Source organism: Pristis pectinata, chromosome 31, assembly GCF_009764475.1.
Source record: "Pristis pectinata isolate sPriPec2 chromosome 31, sPriPec2.1.pri, whole genome shotgun sequence".
Classification (NCBI taxonomy): Eukaryota; Metazoa; Chordata; class Chondrichthyes; order Rhinopristiformes; family Pristidae; genus Pristis; species Pristis pectinata.
In genome coordinates, this window is record NC_067435.1 from 14334169 (window position 1) to 14349063 (window position 14895).

General features: G+C 46.4%; 1 protein-coding gene across 6 annotated transcripts in view; it reads left to right on the plus strand.

Moving 5' to 3' along the window:
* Window positions 1–14895, plus strand: part of dnm2a (dynamin 2a) — a 41665-nt gene that overhangs the window by 11949 nt on the left and 14821 nt on the right. For 3 of the 6 annotated variants that reach the window (XM_052041778.1, XM_052041784.1, XM_052041781.1), the window contains exons 7-14: window positions 475–617; window positions 1764–1899; window positions 2020–2087; window positions 3591–3729; window positions 7286–7372; window positions 7518–7588; window positions 8590–8641; window positions 11563–11676. In XM_052041778.1, coding sequence (XP_051897738.1) covers window positions 475–617; window positions 1764–1899; window positions 2020–2087; window positions 3591–3729; window positions 7286–7372; window positions 7518–7588; window positions 8590–8641; window positions 11563–11676 — 810 coding nt within the window. Of the gene's footprint in view, window positions 1–474; window positions 618–1763; window positions 1900–2019; window positions 2088–3590; window positions 3730–5744; window positions 5884–7285; window positions 7373–7517; window positions 7589–8589; window positions 8642–11562; window positions 11677–14895 lie in introns of all 6 variants that reach the window. The other 3 variants (XM_052041777.1, XM_052041782.1, XM_052041783.1) reach the window with 1 other exon arrangement.

The following is a 14895-nucleotide window of genomic DNA, read 5'->3' on the forward strand; positions in this document are numbered from 1 at the left end:
TTCCATTGTATTGTGGGGCAATGATGGCCAATCCTTTTTCTCTATTGAAATATTGTTTTTTATTTTCTTCTGTGGGAGAAAAGCCCAATTATCTGAGTAACCTTGTTGGCAGTTTGCAGGGTGCTGTTGATGTCTGAAGTCTTGCACTCCACTCATAGGAGTTGGAATTGCAACAGAAAGTGGTAGGTTTTTCTGAAGGCCAAGATGACCATTGGTGGTATTGGGCCACAGGCTACAATTACAACCAAAGGAAAGACGTGGCTGAATGAATTAGCAACGTCATTGGGATTAAGCAAGAGTCTCGGGTAGGATCCCATCTCCCTGTGTACTGGGCAAAGCAGAGCTGGGAATCTAGCTGAGGTGAGGTTCAGCTGGGGCTGGGTTGCTTGTGGGACTCGAGTGTAGGTTTGAGACCCAGTTCCTGCTACTGTAGGTTTCTATTTTAATTTTATTTGTTTGTATTCTCCATCACAGCAACTGACAAACCACATCCGTGAAACCTTGCCTGCCTTACGGAACAAGCTGCAGAGCCAGATGCTTTCCCTGGAGAAGGAGGTAGAGGAATACAAAAACTTCCGGCCAGATGATCCCACAAGGAAAACCAAAGCACTCCTCCAGTAAGTGGAACAGTGAAGCGGGTGGTGTGTCGTCCCCAGTGCATACCTGCCCAGAGCCCAATTGCATGTGTTGAGGTTTCTGGTAGGGATGAATTCAGCGCAAAGCAGAATGAAGTAGCAGTTCATTTTGTTGTGGGTTTGAATGTAATCATACCACTTCTACTGCCTCTCCCTGGTGTTGTCGTAAACTCTTAGTTTATAAACCAAACAATTCTCAATGTACAAGTTAATGCTGCTGCTCATTCCCATTGGTAAATTATGCATTTGTTTCTTGGCCCTGGATTAGAACCTGTAATCCAATTTTAACAGAGTAAGGCAGCATGATGGTTATCTTTTTGTTTTTATTTATTCCTTTTGTGGGATCTGAATGTTTGGCACAATGCCAGGATTTATTAGCCATCCATAATTGCCTTTGCTGGGTCACTTAAGAGATGACCACTTTGGTGGGTCTGAAGTTTCAAATATGCTAGGCGGTAAAGATAGCAAATCTTCTCCCCTGAATAACCAAGTGGCTTTTCAGATCTAGAGGCCTGGACCTGGAGATACAAGTTCAATTACCACCACGGCTGCTGAGGGATTTAAATAAGTCTGAAATAAAAAAGCTGGCATCAGTAAGGGTGACTGTGAAGCTACTGGGTTGGTAGAGGAACCCACCTGCTTCATCAGTCCACAAAGGAAGGAAATTTGCTGCCTTTACTCAAACCAGAATGCATATTACTCCAAACCTACCAATATGTTTGACTCTTAACTCCCTCTGAAGATACAAAGCAAACCATTTGGTTCAAAAGCAGTTGCACAACAAATACAAACAGCCCTTGGCAGAAACGCCCACATCCCGTGGAATTAAAAAAACATTCCTGACAAGTTCTGTTTTTTGGAGTGAGATGCTGTCCTTATGGATGGGATGTTGAACTGAAGCCCTTATACAGAAGTTAGATAAGAGCTGGTGTGTGTCCTGCTCAACATTCCCCTTTCAAGGTGGTGAAACAAGTATTGGTGCTGGTTATGAGATCATGCTGTTGCAGAATAACTGCTTTGATTATGCAAATAAACGACTGCACATCCAAATGATTGTGTGTGTTCTGAGAAGTAGGATGGCAATAATGTGAATGCAAACCTCTTTCACTGCTACTCTTCTCCTTCTAGGATGGTGCAACAGTTTGGGGTAGATTTTGAGAAGAGAATTGAAGGCTCAGGGGACCAGGTGGATACAGTAGAACTGTCTGGTGGTGCAAGAATTAATCGCATCTTCCACGAGCGGTTCCCATTTGAGTTAGTGAAGGTAAGTGGTGCTGCTGGAGGGTGATTATTTCTTCATGCACCCTCCGCTGACATTGGTCTAATTGTGAATTTGCTCTTTAAAGTTGCTCAAAGTTGTAAATCCAAGCTGTTTTCTGTGCAGATGGAGTTTGATGAGAAGGATCTGAGAAGAGAGATCAGCTATGCAATCAAAAACATCCATGGTGTTAGGCAAGTATAGTTGGCCACGTGAACTCCGACAGAGAAAGGAGTGCTGCCAAAACCAAGGGCCTCATTGTGGCAGTGGGCGAGAGATTGAAAGTACTAGACAGCATACCGAGACACAAACCAGCTGGAACACTGCACTGTTGCAATTGATTCATTGATAGTGTCCTTGATCGTGCCTGGTTTGCACAGTGAGTGGTACTGTGTCCTGGATCATGTTTTGTTTGCGTTGTGAGTGATGTGGTGTTTGTGCAGTAGGTAGTGTGGAATCCTGTACTGTGTGCGCAGTGAATGTTGCGTTGTTTTGGATTCGATACCCTTTGGCCAGTGGGCGGTGCCACATCTAGGAATGTGTGCTATTTGCGCAGTGTGTGGTGCTAGATCGCAATCTGTTTATGGTATGAGTGCAGCATTATCTTGGATTGTGTAATATTTGCACAGTGGATGGTGCTGTGTCCTTGACTGTACACTGTTTACTCAGTGAGTGGTGCTGTGCTCTGGATTGTATTTTCACAGTGAGTGGTATTGCATTTTGGATCATGCCCTCTTTGCACAATGAGTGGTGCTGTGTCCTGGTCCCTGGTCTATTATGTGGTGGTGCTGTTTGAACAGAACACGCCCTTTCAGGCACCAGGTTCAGGGGTGGAGGATGTGCTTATGGTGAAATAAGTCACATGCTCATTATTGGGCAAGTTCAGCTAAGTCCTTCAGATCAAATCTTCAGCAGTAAATGTGTGTAAGTGGGTTTTGTGCTTTGCGGACAGAGCCAACTGTTGGATCACACAGCAGGTGTGTGGTGAGCATGAGGCTGCGATGGACAGATGGGTATTTTTAGGATAAAATTTGTCTGCAGACCGATAATCGGATGAGGTAGAGAGGCTGCATTGTCAGGACCTCTGGCTTCCTGAATACAACAAACAATCGTAAACCACACCCATGGATACTGGTCCTCCCAATTTTACCAACACCCGATTTATGTACATACAAATGAGCATAAGGGAGACCAGCAGGATGGATTTGCTGGCTGCTGTAGGGCTGCAGGCATCTTCTGCCGGGTGGGAACTCTGTTCATGGCCATGTTTCTGACCTAAACTGTCCGGGTTATAAACAGTTCTCAAGAACGGAACCCAGGGAGGACCCGTAAGTCTGTCACGCCTTCCTGAGCCTGAAAGATTGGGAAGGTGCTAGTCAAACTCCATGCTCTTACTGAGTCTGGGAAGAGTCAGCCTGAGTTGCTGCTGCTCCAGAGATGTATGCTGCAGTCACGTATCATAGAATTGCTCTGCCCAGCATGATTGAAGAGCTTGCTGGCCAGGCTGTCTCCAGCAGACACAGCTGTGACAAGGAGCCACAGTCTCGTGTGGAAGCAACCCTCAGCTGGCTGTGGGACCACGTAGCCTTGTTGTAGATCCTGCTCTTTCTGAGCTGGGTTCCCAATGTTCCACATTGTGTTTGACTTTTTTGTTTTGTTTTGTTTTGTTTTCTTTCCCTTCCCTTCCCCGGCTGTAGAACGGGGCTGTTCACCCCGGACTTGGCGTTTGAAGCAATTGTGAAAAAGCAGGTGGTGAAGCTGAAAGCTCCGTGTTTGAAGTGTGTGGACATGGTTATCCAGGAGCTGGTAAACACAGTCAGACAGTGCACACTCAAGGTATCCCCCGCCCTGGCGGCTCACGTGCACCAGCGCCTTGTCCTGTGTAGTTGTGTGCATGACCTAACATTTAAACTGTCTGCTGTGCATGAGGAACAATTGGGCACAAGGGGCTGCAGACTAAGAGTACAGTGTGGCTGCAGAGACCACTGACCTCTGCAAACATCCCCAGTGCCCTTTTTGGGTGGAAGGTACCTGTTGTAGATTGCATAGGTCAAAGGGCAACGTTTGCAGCATGTTACTGATGCCTTGCAGTGTGTCAGCAACCAAAGTGGAGGGAGATGTAGCCATTCTGTCAATTTGCATTTTCCTGCCTGCTCTGTCCCCCATGTGTGAATAACTGGGGCAATGCAGATGGCTGTCATCAGTTTCCTGGAATCCTGACCTTCTCTTAAGTGTATGGAGACCTCCGATAGTTTAAAAGTGATTCACTGTTAATGCAGTCTGGGAAGGGAAGCTTCCTGACTGGTGACGGCCACTGTGTTTCTTTGTGTTGGGGTGATGCTGATTTGATAAATTTACTGCTCTGCTCCTCCCAAGTGTTAAGTCTTGGTGTGGGTATTTGATTTGTCGCACAGACAGTAATGCATCAGACTTGCTGCCATGTTCCTTCAGCTGTCCCAGGATCCGTGGAATCCTTCCCCTCCGCTGCAGTGGGTGAGGCCAGATTAAACAATGAGACCTGTTGTAATTATGTGCTGTTAAATAATTATGTTGATGTAAATGAATTCAATCGGCAAACATTTTATTTTGGGAAAGAAGGTGGGAAGGATTTACCAGGTAGCCCATAAACTTTGACACCGCCCCTCTGATTCAAAGAACACGAGGCTCCCTTCGGCTTCATCCAACTGCAGCTACTTTATGGTCTGTGACCTCAAAATTTAAACTGGATTAGAGCAAACCTGGGTAAGGTTCTATTCCCTTGGCCACACTTCCAGAACCCTGAGTCACTCACTGACTGTTGTAAACAGTTCATTCTCAATATCCTAGCTTAGAGAAAAGGTTTCATTATCTTTGTGAAGTGTCTGGATTCATCAGTTTGTTCCAGTGTCACTGTAAATGTTGAGTGAAAGCCATGGCGACTACATTTCTAGTGTCGTGCCACTTCCTACTTTATAAGCTCTCTTACCATGGGGGGCCTGGTGAAGGATCTCCTTGTGTGCTCAGTGTACTGAAGCAGCAAGGGTTCTGGAGGTGAACAATACTTGCACAGTGGTGCCACTGCTGTCTTTCCCTTCCTGCATCGAAGGGACGTGAGCCAGCAGGAAATATTTTCATTTTCGTACTCCTGTGGATAGAGTCACCGTTGGGGAAAATACTTCTGGTTTTGTGGTTGAGCTGGTGATGATTCACGAAACTGTCTCCACCTGCCCTTCCAAAGCAAAACAGCTGAAGGAACACAAAGTGGGTGTAATGGGTTGTCATTAATAATGGTGCATGCATTACTTAGCAGGGAGAAGCAAACTAAGCAGGCAGAGGGCTGTGTGGGTGCTGTGGATCACCAGGAGGGTTGCACTGTGAAGCAATCGCCCGTGATGATAGTGGGATAACCAATGCTGTGGCAGTGCCTGTGGTTCTCCTTACGCCAGCATTTGGAAAGATTGTAGGCAGCGTGTGGTATGCCACTCATTTGGTAGACATCTGGGTTGAAGGCGATACCTCTCCCTGATTCTTCTGCACCATTAGGGCACAATTTGTGGCTGGTTTGGCACCTTCAGTCATGTACCTGAGCACCAGAGAGATGTTTACTGTGAGAGTTGAGTTTGGTATTTAACTGCAGGACTGATCTGTGTTCCTGGAACCTGGGTAGAGACTCCTCACAAGCCCCACAACACTCAACACTGCACCCTGCCCGCTCAGTTTGCTGATCTTGATGATGGACATGCTAACTCTCTCGCATTCTGTCTATTTTGTTTTCTTTCCCCCTTCTATGCCTCTTTCGCTGGCTCTCTTGGTCTTGCTCTTTCCACATTGCCCCTATCCCGTTTTCTCTGCTCTGTGCTTGCTATGTGTAGGACAGGGCTGTTCACCCCAGACATGGCGTTCGAAGCCATAGTGAAAAAGCAGGTGCACAAGTTGAAGGAGCCGTGCTTGAAGTGCATTGATATGGTGGTCTCCGAACTAGCTACTGTCATCAGAAAGTGTAGTGACAAGGTAACAATATGACTGAAACTTGTATGGGACTGTTCATGAATTACTGAGCTGATTAAGTCAGGCTGTCCTTGGGAACTAACCTCATTTCTTCAATCTCTACCCACCTGCAGCAAGGTGAGGAGGTCACAAAGTACCTGGGCCCAGTGGGCAGCTAGACCAATGTAATGAGGTCTACATTGACAGTGGGCTGTCCCATGTCTCTGTATCCCTGGCACAGAGCAGCTATGGCACAGCAGCTGACTCACCTCTCCCAAAGGCGGCAGAGAGACTGAAGGAAGGGGCATGAGCTTGGTGTGTCTGGAGACATAGTAGCATATCAGAATACGTATGGAGGAGACGTGGCCGAATGTCCAGCTTGCATTTGGCAGTTGTCTGCTCTGTCTGTGGCCCTGGTGAAATGGAGGTTCAACATAGTGAGCTTGTAGTTCATCCACCTCGCAGTTGCAGTGAGCTAATATCTAAACCATGAGAAGTGTAATATTCCATATTTTTAAATGTCCAATTTTCCCATTTTAATTTTCCCAAACATTGACCTTGGGATTTGCCATGTTAATGAGTTATGGTGGACCTTGGGGTTTGGGTTGGGAGTGGCAGCACAGTAAAGTTTGCATACCGAGTGCCATGGTGCAGCCTCCAAGTTTAGAGTTTATGTTATCCTGCCTTTGCCAGACCTGTTGGTTGAGTATTGAGGAAGCTCTCGCTGAAGCGTGAGCCTTCCCACTTTTGTTTTTAATAGGTAGATTAATTTCTTCTACTGAGCTTTCCAATTGACCAACCCAATACAGTGGGCATCAAACGGTACCCTCATTCTCTTCAGTGGATGGAGTACTCAGTGCTGCCAGTTTACCTCCATGAGTGTGGCCCAACTTTCTGCTCCCACTTCTTCTCTCCAGTTTCCCATTTTGACCACTCTTATCGTTTAGGATTGGGATGGTGCTGACAAAGATCAAGGGTTGCTACTTGGACCTTTGCAATGTATTCTTTGCCCTGCAGGGTGTCCCTGGTCAGTCCACACATGCTGTCCTTGATACTCATTTATCTCTCTGCATCACCCTGTGTTGTCTTGGCTGTTGTCTGATTCCATGGCTTGTGATGAAGCTTTGAATAAAGCTGCACTGTTACCCAAAGCAGATCTCTCAGTTTAAATCTTGTTCTAACTGTCCCAGATTGATTTATATGGTGACGTGCATTTCAATCAAAGCTTTCTCCCAGACCTGCTGGTTCTTGTTAGCTGATGTGTGATGGCAATGGGCTTGCTGTGTTTCATACTGGATCTGATCTACTCCAGACCAGATTCCTTCTGCTCACTATTACTGATCTGTTTGTGGTGCACTGTTTGTGACTGTTGGTTTGAGTTAGACCCCAGCAAACTGCAGTGCTGTCTGCTCTCCTCTCCTTGCAGCTCAACTCCTTTCCCAGGTTACGAGAAGAGACGGAGAGAATTGTAACCACTCATGTCCGAGATCGTGAGGGAAAGACCAAGGACCAGGTGAGTGAGTGTCTGCTGGTTGGGACTGACTTGTGCAGATTGTGTAAAGGTTATTCTTGCAGACAGTTAAAACCTGCTAGCCTAGGCTCTGTTGATTGTGGATGCACAAAAAAGAATAATTTATAACAACCCTGTTCTCTCCTAGATACTTTTGCTGATTGACATCGAACTGTCTTACATCAACACAAACCATGAGGATTTTATCGGATTTGCCAAGTAAGTGCTGAAATGTTCTTTTTAAAAAAAAAACTGGTAGGCCATTTAGACCCTCAAGTCTTTGCTGTTCAATAATCATGGCTGAAGTTCTACCTTGTCCACTTTCCTGCTCTATCCCCATATTTCCTCAATCGTATTAGTATACAAAGAATGTATCAACCTTTACCTGAGCCTTGAATATACTAAACCACCTGATCTTCCACAGCAGTCTGTGGTAGTGAATCACAAAAATTCAGTAGCATGGGTAAAGAAATTTCTCTTCCCTCAGTCCTAAATGCCGAATTCACTGAATCTGTGGTCCAGACCCTTTATCTAGGAGAACTAGTTTCTTGGTATCTATAATGGTCTTGTTTCAGTGAGATATCTCTCATTCTTAACAACTCAGGTGAGTATAATCCCACTGTACTCGTGTTGCTGTGTGAACCAGTGTTCCAGCAGGTTTCTGAAGCTTTGATCTCATTGAAATGATGGGACTGGCTTGATTTGGCTGAAGGTCTTCCTGCCTTATATCCAAACAGAGGCATCAACTTATGAGACTCCACCTTCACTTAACCTTGCTGCAGCAGACTTTACAAGTGCTCTTCTGATGTGAGCTGGGTGGAAGGAAGTAGACTGTCCCTTTATCACAGTGAGTGCCTGAGGGGTGGTGTCTTACTCACTCTGCTGGAAGTTGATAAAACTTCTGTTAGTTAATCTCTGTGAGTTGCCTTTGAAATGTTTTAGATCAGTGAGCTCTCAACTTGGAATCCTTGTCTAGAACACAGTAAAAGGAGAAAGTTATTCAACCTCTCACCGATTGTGGCTGATCTTTGTTGTCATTCCTGGGGTAGTGAGAGTGGGGAAAGGTGTTGAGCTCAAAACATGCTGGAAGGGGAATTGCATGTTAAGGAAAAGATTTACTTGTTGATAATGATACAGATGACAATGTTTAGACTTGATAGTGGTGAGTGAACTTATGCAAAGTGTGAAATGCTTACAGAATTGGCTGTTCCTTCCCCCAGTGCACAACAAAGGAGCAGTCAGCTAACAAAGAAACGGACAGTTCCCAATCAGGTAAGAACAAGGATCCCCAGCACCAGACCACAGGTCTAAATACCAGTGCATGTTGCAACGGACTTCAGTATGTACTAATGTGCGATTGTGTAACATCTGAATTGAGTGCCTATGTTTTTATGCATCATTTTAGCTGAACTTTACAGACTAGATGTGGTTCACTGCATTCAATGACTATGGAGTGAATGAGATTGGGAACAGCAGGCCACTGCCAGTTGTACATGTCTCCCCTTGTTTCTTGGCCACTCAGGACCTTCACCAGTTGGGAGTGTGAGGCACAGCTTGGAAAATCCATGGGAAAGGATCACTTCCTGTCAGCCTCATTGCAACACCTGTGGATATGGAGACGGGTTGCTTCCCCTCCTGCCTCCCCATTCACTGCTGGATTCATTGTGTCACACCACCACCACCTCCTACAGCCCTACTCATTCACCTCAGGCCCTTTGACCTGTAACAATGTTCTTGTACCCCTGAAGGTATTGCCCTCTCCCGCTGTCCTCACTGTCCCTCTAGCATTGCACCCTTCATCCCCACCCATGCCCACACCATTTCAAGCAACATTGCCAGTGTCCAGGATCACAAAACCCAACCCCTTGTCTCCCCTGCCTCTGAGCACACCTTTCCCCTCCCTGCCTGTGCACTCCCTTCTCAGTTACCTCTTTCTCCCCTTGCCCACTTTCCTCCCAGACTATTCCATCACTTACTTTTTTTCCCTAACCTTCCAGTGTTCACCCTTTTGCCAGGAATGTTGGTGGGAGAATGTGCCTGGTTTTGGCCACTGGGAGCTGGTGTTGTAGCAGGGATATTTCAGGTGTTTGGGACTCAGATGGTATAATAATGGCATGTCCTTTTGTTTTCTCTCCTTACTGACTCTGCTGCAACTCTTCACCTCTTTTTGCCCCTTTTGACTTCACCCCTCCCCACTCATGCACTTTCCTCTGATATTCCAACTCCCTTAAACTATAACACTGCTTAAAGGGTGAGATCTTGGTGAGTACCGTTTGTGTTGTGTGTTGCTGTAGTTTAGATATGAATCCAGCCTGTCTCATGGTGAGAGGAGGGTTTAGATTTTGGGCTGTCCACTAAATGTTTTCCACTGACAACCCAACATCAACTGATCATCTTCTGGGTTTTGCTTTCTTTCTCTGCTCTTGATATCAGATCATCCATGCTCTCAAATTCTCTCTTCAGTTAAAATGCAAGGCTATACCTTTTGCTAAATTGGCATGTGCTCCTCAACCAGTGGTGGGGTAGCAGGCCTGGACTGCATCAACAGCAACCTGTCCCCCACTAGCCACTGGATTGTGGAACCTGCTCTGGTTAATGGAACCTCGCGGTCCATCTGATGTCCAGTTCTTTGGAGTTGCAATGCCACTCGCTTGCTCCGCTCTCTGACTTGTGACATTTAATGTCAGTGCTGTTGGACCAGTCATCAATCACAGAACCTTGATCCAGTTAAATTAATTCTCTAATTCAGTCCTGAAAATGCCTGCACTCAGAGCAAATCCAAAAACAGTACAGAGAGTGGCAGCTCTTCGCACTTTTGCCCCATCCACTAATTCTGTGCCCTCCCTCACCACAGTATTTGGACTCCTCCCCTTTTGGATCATTTTGGCCCTTGACCTGACATCCATGCACTCAGGATCTGCCCCCCCCCCCCCCACGTCTTCCCACAGCCCCCACCTCACTGCTTTCCCCAGTTCTTCAGAACCACCTCTTCTCAAGGTTCTACCCACTTCTTGGATTACTGGATCCTCCTGCCCCAATTGTTGGTCTTTCTTTCCCACTGCTTCACTGCCACCCACCCCCACCTCCATCTGATTAAATTATTTGGGGTGAAGTGGTGACAAAGAAATTCTACCAATTGGGGGAAAAGGGTTGAGTAATGAGTGGGAGTAATCTGGGGGGTGGGGGGAGGTGAAGAGCTGCTTCTGGAGAACTGTAGCTGGGGAATGCAGTAGGATGGGAGTAAGACCCCAAGTGATTGGATGGCAGGTCAGGGTCCAAGCTTGTAAATAGCTTTGGGACTGGTGATGACATTGCTGTGAGCGGATTGGCCCTGGCCCTCCTCTGATTGTACCAAGGTAGCTGACTAACCCAGTTTGCGTTGGATTAACCCATCTGTTTTGTATAACTTGTCTCTGTAAAATTGACAGGCACTGTGCTGGCCTCTGGCTGGTTGTGATTAATGGCAGGTGCTGGTGGTGGCCATCTGCCCTGCCTGTGTTTGCAACAATTAGTCCAAGTCTGATTAATGGTGTCGTTTTGATGCTTCCTAACCACTGTGAAGTCGCTGAGAGTGTTGTCCTGGGTTGAAGCCGAGTTTTCCGTTTGGATCTCTTCTACCTGCCTCCCCACAGCCCACCCTCATGTTAAGCCTATTGTGATGAGGTATTTCCTGTGCAATGGGGTTGTACTCACGGGTCTGGAATGTGGTTGCCTGACCTGCATTGGAGTAAATTGGCCACTGTAAATTGCCCCTCGTGTGTAAGTGAATGGTAGAATCTGGGGGTGAAGGTAGTTAATGGGAATGTGGGGAGAACAAAATGGGTTGGGGTAGGACTGGTGTAACAATGGGTGCTTGATGGTCAGCATGTTCTTAGTGGACCGAAGGGCCTGTTTCTGTGCAGTATCTCTGTGACTCTAAATGAGGCTATAAAATGCCTGCTGGTTCTAGGAGGGGGAGGGGGTACTGGAGGTGAAGGTGGTGGGTGGAGCTTAGAGCAATGGTGGGGAGGCTGGTTTGCAATCTACGAGTGATGCAGGGTAGGTCTGTGGGGGTTCGTCATTCCTGGGATTGGGAAATCCTTGGAAACGTGGAGTTCCAGGGGAATGCATTTGAAGTAGGGGGGTGCTGGGGCCCAGAGCTGGGGTGCTCTGAGAGACATGGACGTACTGACCGTTCTGCTGACTGTTTCCAGGTCATCCGTAGGGGCTGGATCACTATCAACAACATCAGCCTCATGAAGGGGGGCTCAAAAGAGTACTGGTTCGTGCTGACAGCAGAATCGCTCTCCTGGTACAAGGATGATGAGGTGAGCTGTTTGCAACAATTTTCATTGTTCTCAGCGGAGGGTTTAGTGACAGATAATGGTAGCTCTTGGAAGCAGGGCCCTCCTGGACAAGGCAGGCCATTGCTTTTGCAATGAGTAAACTGCAGATTCACTCTCCTATTTGGGCCACTAACCCTTGTCTCATGAAATTTTAGAAGTTTTCATCTGGCCCATCATGTCTATGCCAGCTGTAGAAAAGTTGTTCAGTTCAATCCCACTTCTAGCTCTCTGTCAGTATTCCTGTTGACCAGGGCTCCAAGTACTCATGCAGTGTGTTGAGTGTTCCTGCCTCCTCCACCTTTGTGTGCATTGAATATCTGACCCTTGTCACTCTTTGGGTGAAAATATATTCAACTTCCTTTTAAATCTTCTATCAATCAAAGTTTCTAAATACCTAACATTCTTAATTTAATAATTCTTAATAGTTCTCTCCCTTATTTTTCATCATATCCTGCATTTCATACACCATCTTCATAATTAAATGATCCAGCCCTTTCTTGTGACAGGTGCAGTAATGTCCACATTCCTCGAACAAATAACTAAGAGCATTCAGTAACCATTCCTGTGTCTTCTTCCCCACAGATGTAACCATTTTGGGCTCTAATAGACTTCACTCTAGTTTATTTACAATGTATTAGTAGTTTTCCTTGAATTTGTCTATTTTTATCCCCTCACATACTCTACTTCCCGAAGTTACTTCCTAATTTTACTCCTGAGCTTTCTATATTCTTGACTTGAAATCTTGGTATTTAAGACATTTCCCTTTTTGATGTTGTCTTTTACATGCATTTTCTTTTTCTTAAGAACACTTTACCACCATTTTCTTGAACACCGCTGGCACTCATTGGTATTTCCAGTCCACTTTTATAAATCCCAAAATAAGATTGACTTGTTCCAATTTACAACCTCTACTCCTGGTCCATCATGGTTGGGACCATTGGAATCAGGCAATTCAGTCACAGTCAGGAGGGGGAAGGCGAAGAGTCAGGTACTAGAGAGTACCCCTGTGGCTGTACCCCTTGACAATAAGTACTCCTGCTTAAGTACTGTTGGGGGAGACAGCCTACCTGGGGGAAGCAACAGTGGCAGTTTCTCTGGCACAGAGCCTGGCCCTGTGGCTCAGATGGGTAGGGAAGGAGTGAGGAGGGCACTAGTGATAGGGGACTCTATAGTTAGGTGGGCAGACAAGCGATTCTGTGGACGCAGGAAAGAAACTCGGAAGGTAGTTTGCCTCCCAGGTGCCAGGGTCTGGGATGTTTCGGATCGCGTCCAAGATATCCTGAAGGGAGAGGGAGAACAGCTGGAGGTCGTGGTACATATTGGTACCAACGACATAGGTAGGGAAAGGAATGAGGTCCTGAAAAGAGACTATAGAGAATTAGGAAGGAAGTTGAGAATCAGGACCTCAAAGGTAATAATTTCTGGATTACTGCCTGTGCTAAGCGACAGTGGGTATAGGAACAGAATGAGGAGGAGGTTAAATGCGTGGTTGAGGAATTGGAGTAAGGAGCAGGGATTCAGTTTTCTGGATCATTGGGGCCTCTTTTGGGACAGGTATGACCTGTTCAAAGAGGGTGGGTGGCACTTGAATCCCAGGGGGACCAACATACTGGCGGGGAGGTTTGCTAAGGCTACTGGGGAAAGTTTAAACTAGGACTGATGGGGGGTGGGATGCATACTGGAGAGACTGGGGAAGAGGTGTTTGGCTCTCAAATAGAGGAGGCTAGGAGTAAGTACTGTAGGCGGGTGATAGAGAAGGGATGTGTTCAGACAGGCTTAAGATGTGTCTATTTTAACGCAAGGAGTGTTGTGAACAAGGCGGATGAGCTTAGAGCTTGGATCGATACTTGGAGCTATGATGTGGTGGTCATTACGGAGACTTGGATGGCTCCGGGGCTGGCATGGTTGATTCAAGTGCCGGGTTTTAGATGTTTCAGGAAGGACAGGGAGGGAGGCGAGAGAGGTGGGGGAGTGGCACTGTTAATCAGAGATAGTGTCACGGCTGCGGAAAAGGTGGACATTGCAGAGGGATTGTCTACGGAGTCTCTGTGGGTGGAAGTTAGGAACAGGGAGGGGTTGATAACTTTGCTGGGTGTGTTTTATAGGCCGCCCAATAGTGACAGGGTTATTGAGGAGCAGATAGGGTAGCAGATCCTAGAAAGGTGTGAGAATAACAGAGTTGTTGTGAAGGGGGATTTTAATTTCCCAAACATCAATTGGCACCTCCAGACAGTGAGGGGTTTAGATGGGGTGGAGTTTGTTAGGTATGTTCAGGAAGGGTTTTTGACACAGTATGTAGATAGACCTACAAGAGGGAAAGGCTGTGCTTGATTTGATATTGGGTAATGAACCTGGTCAGGTGTCAGATCTCTCAGTGGGTGAACATTTTGGTGATAGTGATCATAATTCTATCTCCTTTACGTTAGCACTGGAGAGGGATAGGAACAGACAGATTAGAAAGGTGTTTACTTGGAGTAAAGGGAATTATGAGGCTCTCAGGCAGGAAATTGGAGGATTAAATTGGGAACAGATGTTCTCTGGGAAAAGTACGGAAGATATGTGGCAAATATTCAGGGGGTATTTGTGTGGAGCTCTGCATAGACATGTTCCGATGAGACGGGAGTCATGATAGGATACAGGAACCGTGGTGTACGAAGGCTATAATAAATCTAGTCAAAAGGAAAAGAAAAGCATACAAAAGGTACAGAGAGCTAGGTAGCATTAGAGATCTGGAGGAGTACAAGGCTAAAAGGAAGGAACTTAAGAAAGAGATTAGGAGAGCCAGAAGGGGGCATGAGAAGGCCTTGGCGGGCAGGATCAAGGAAAACCCCAAGGTGTTCTACAAGTATGTGAAGAGTAAGAGGATGAAATGTGAAAGGATAGGGCCTATCAAGTGCAGCAGTGGGAAAGTGTGTATGGATCCGGAAGAAATAACGGAGGTACTTAATGAATACTTTACGTCAGTATTCACCATGGGAAAAGATCTGGGGGATTGTAGTGGGGACTTGCAGCAGCCTGAAAAGCTTGAGCATGTAGATATTAGAAAAGAGGTGGTGCTGAAACTTTTGGAAAGCATCAAGTTAGATAAGTCACCAAGACCGGTTGAGATGTACCCCAGGTTACTGTGGGAGGCGAGGGAGGAGATTGCGGAGCCTCTGACGATGATTTTTTCGTCATCAATGGAAACGGGAGAGGTTCTGG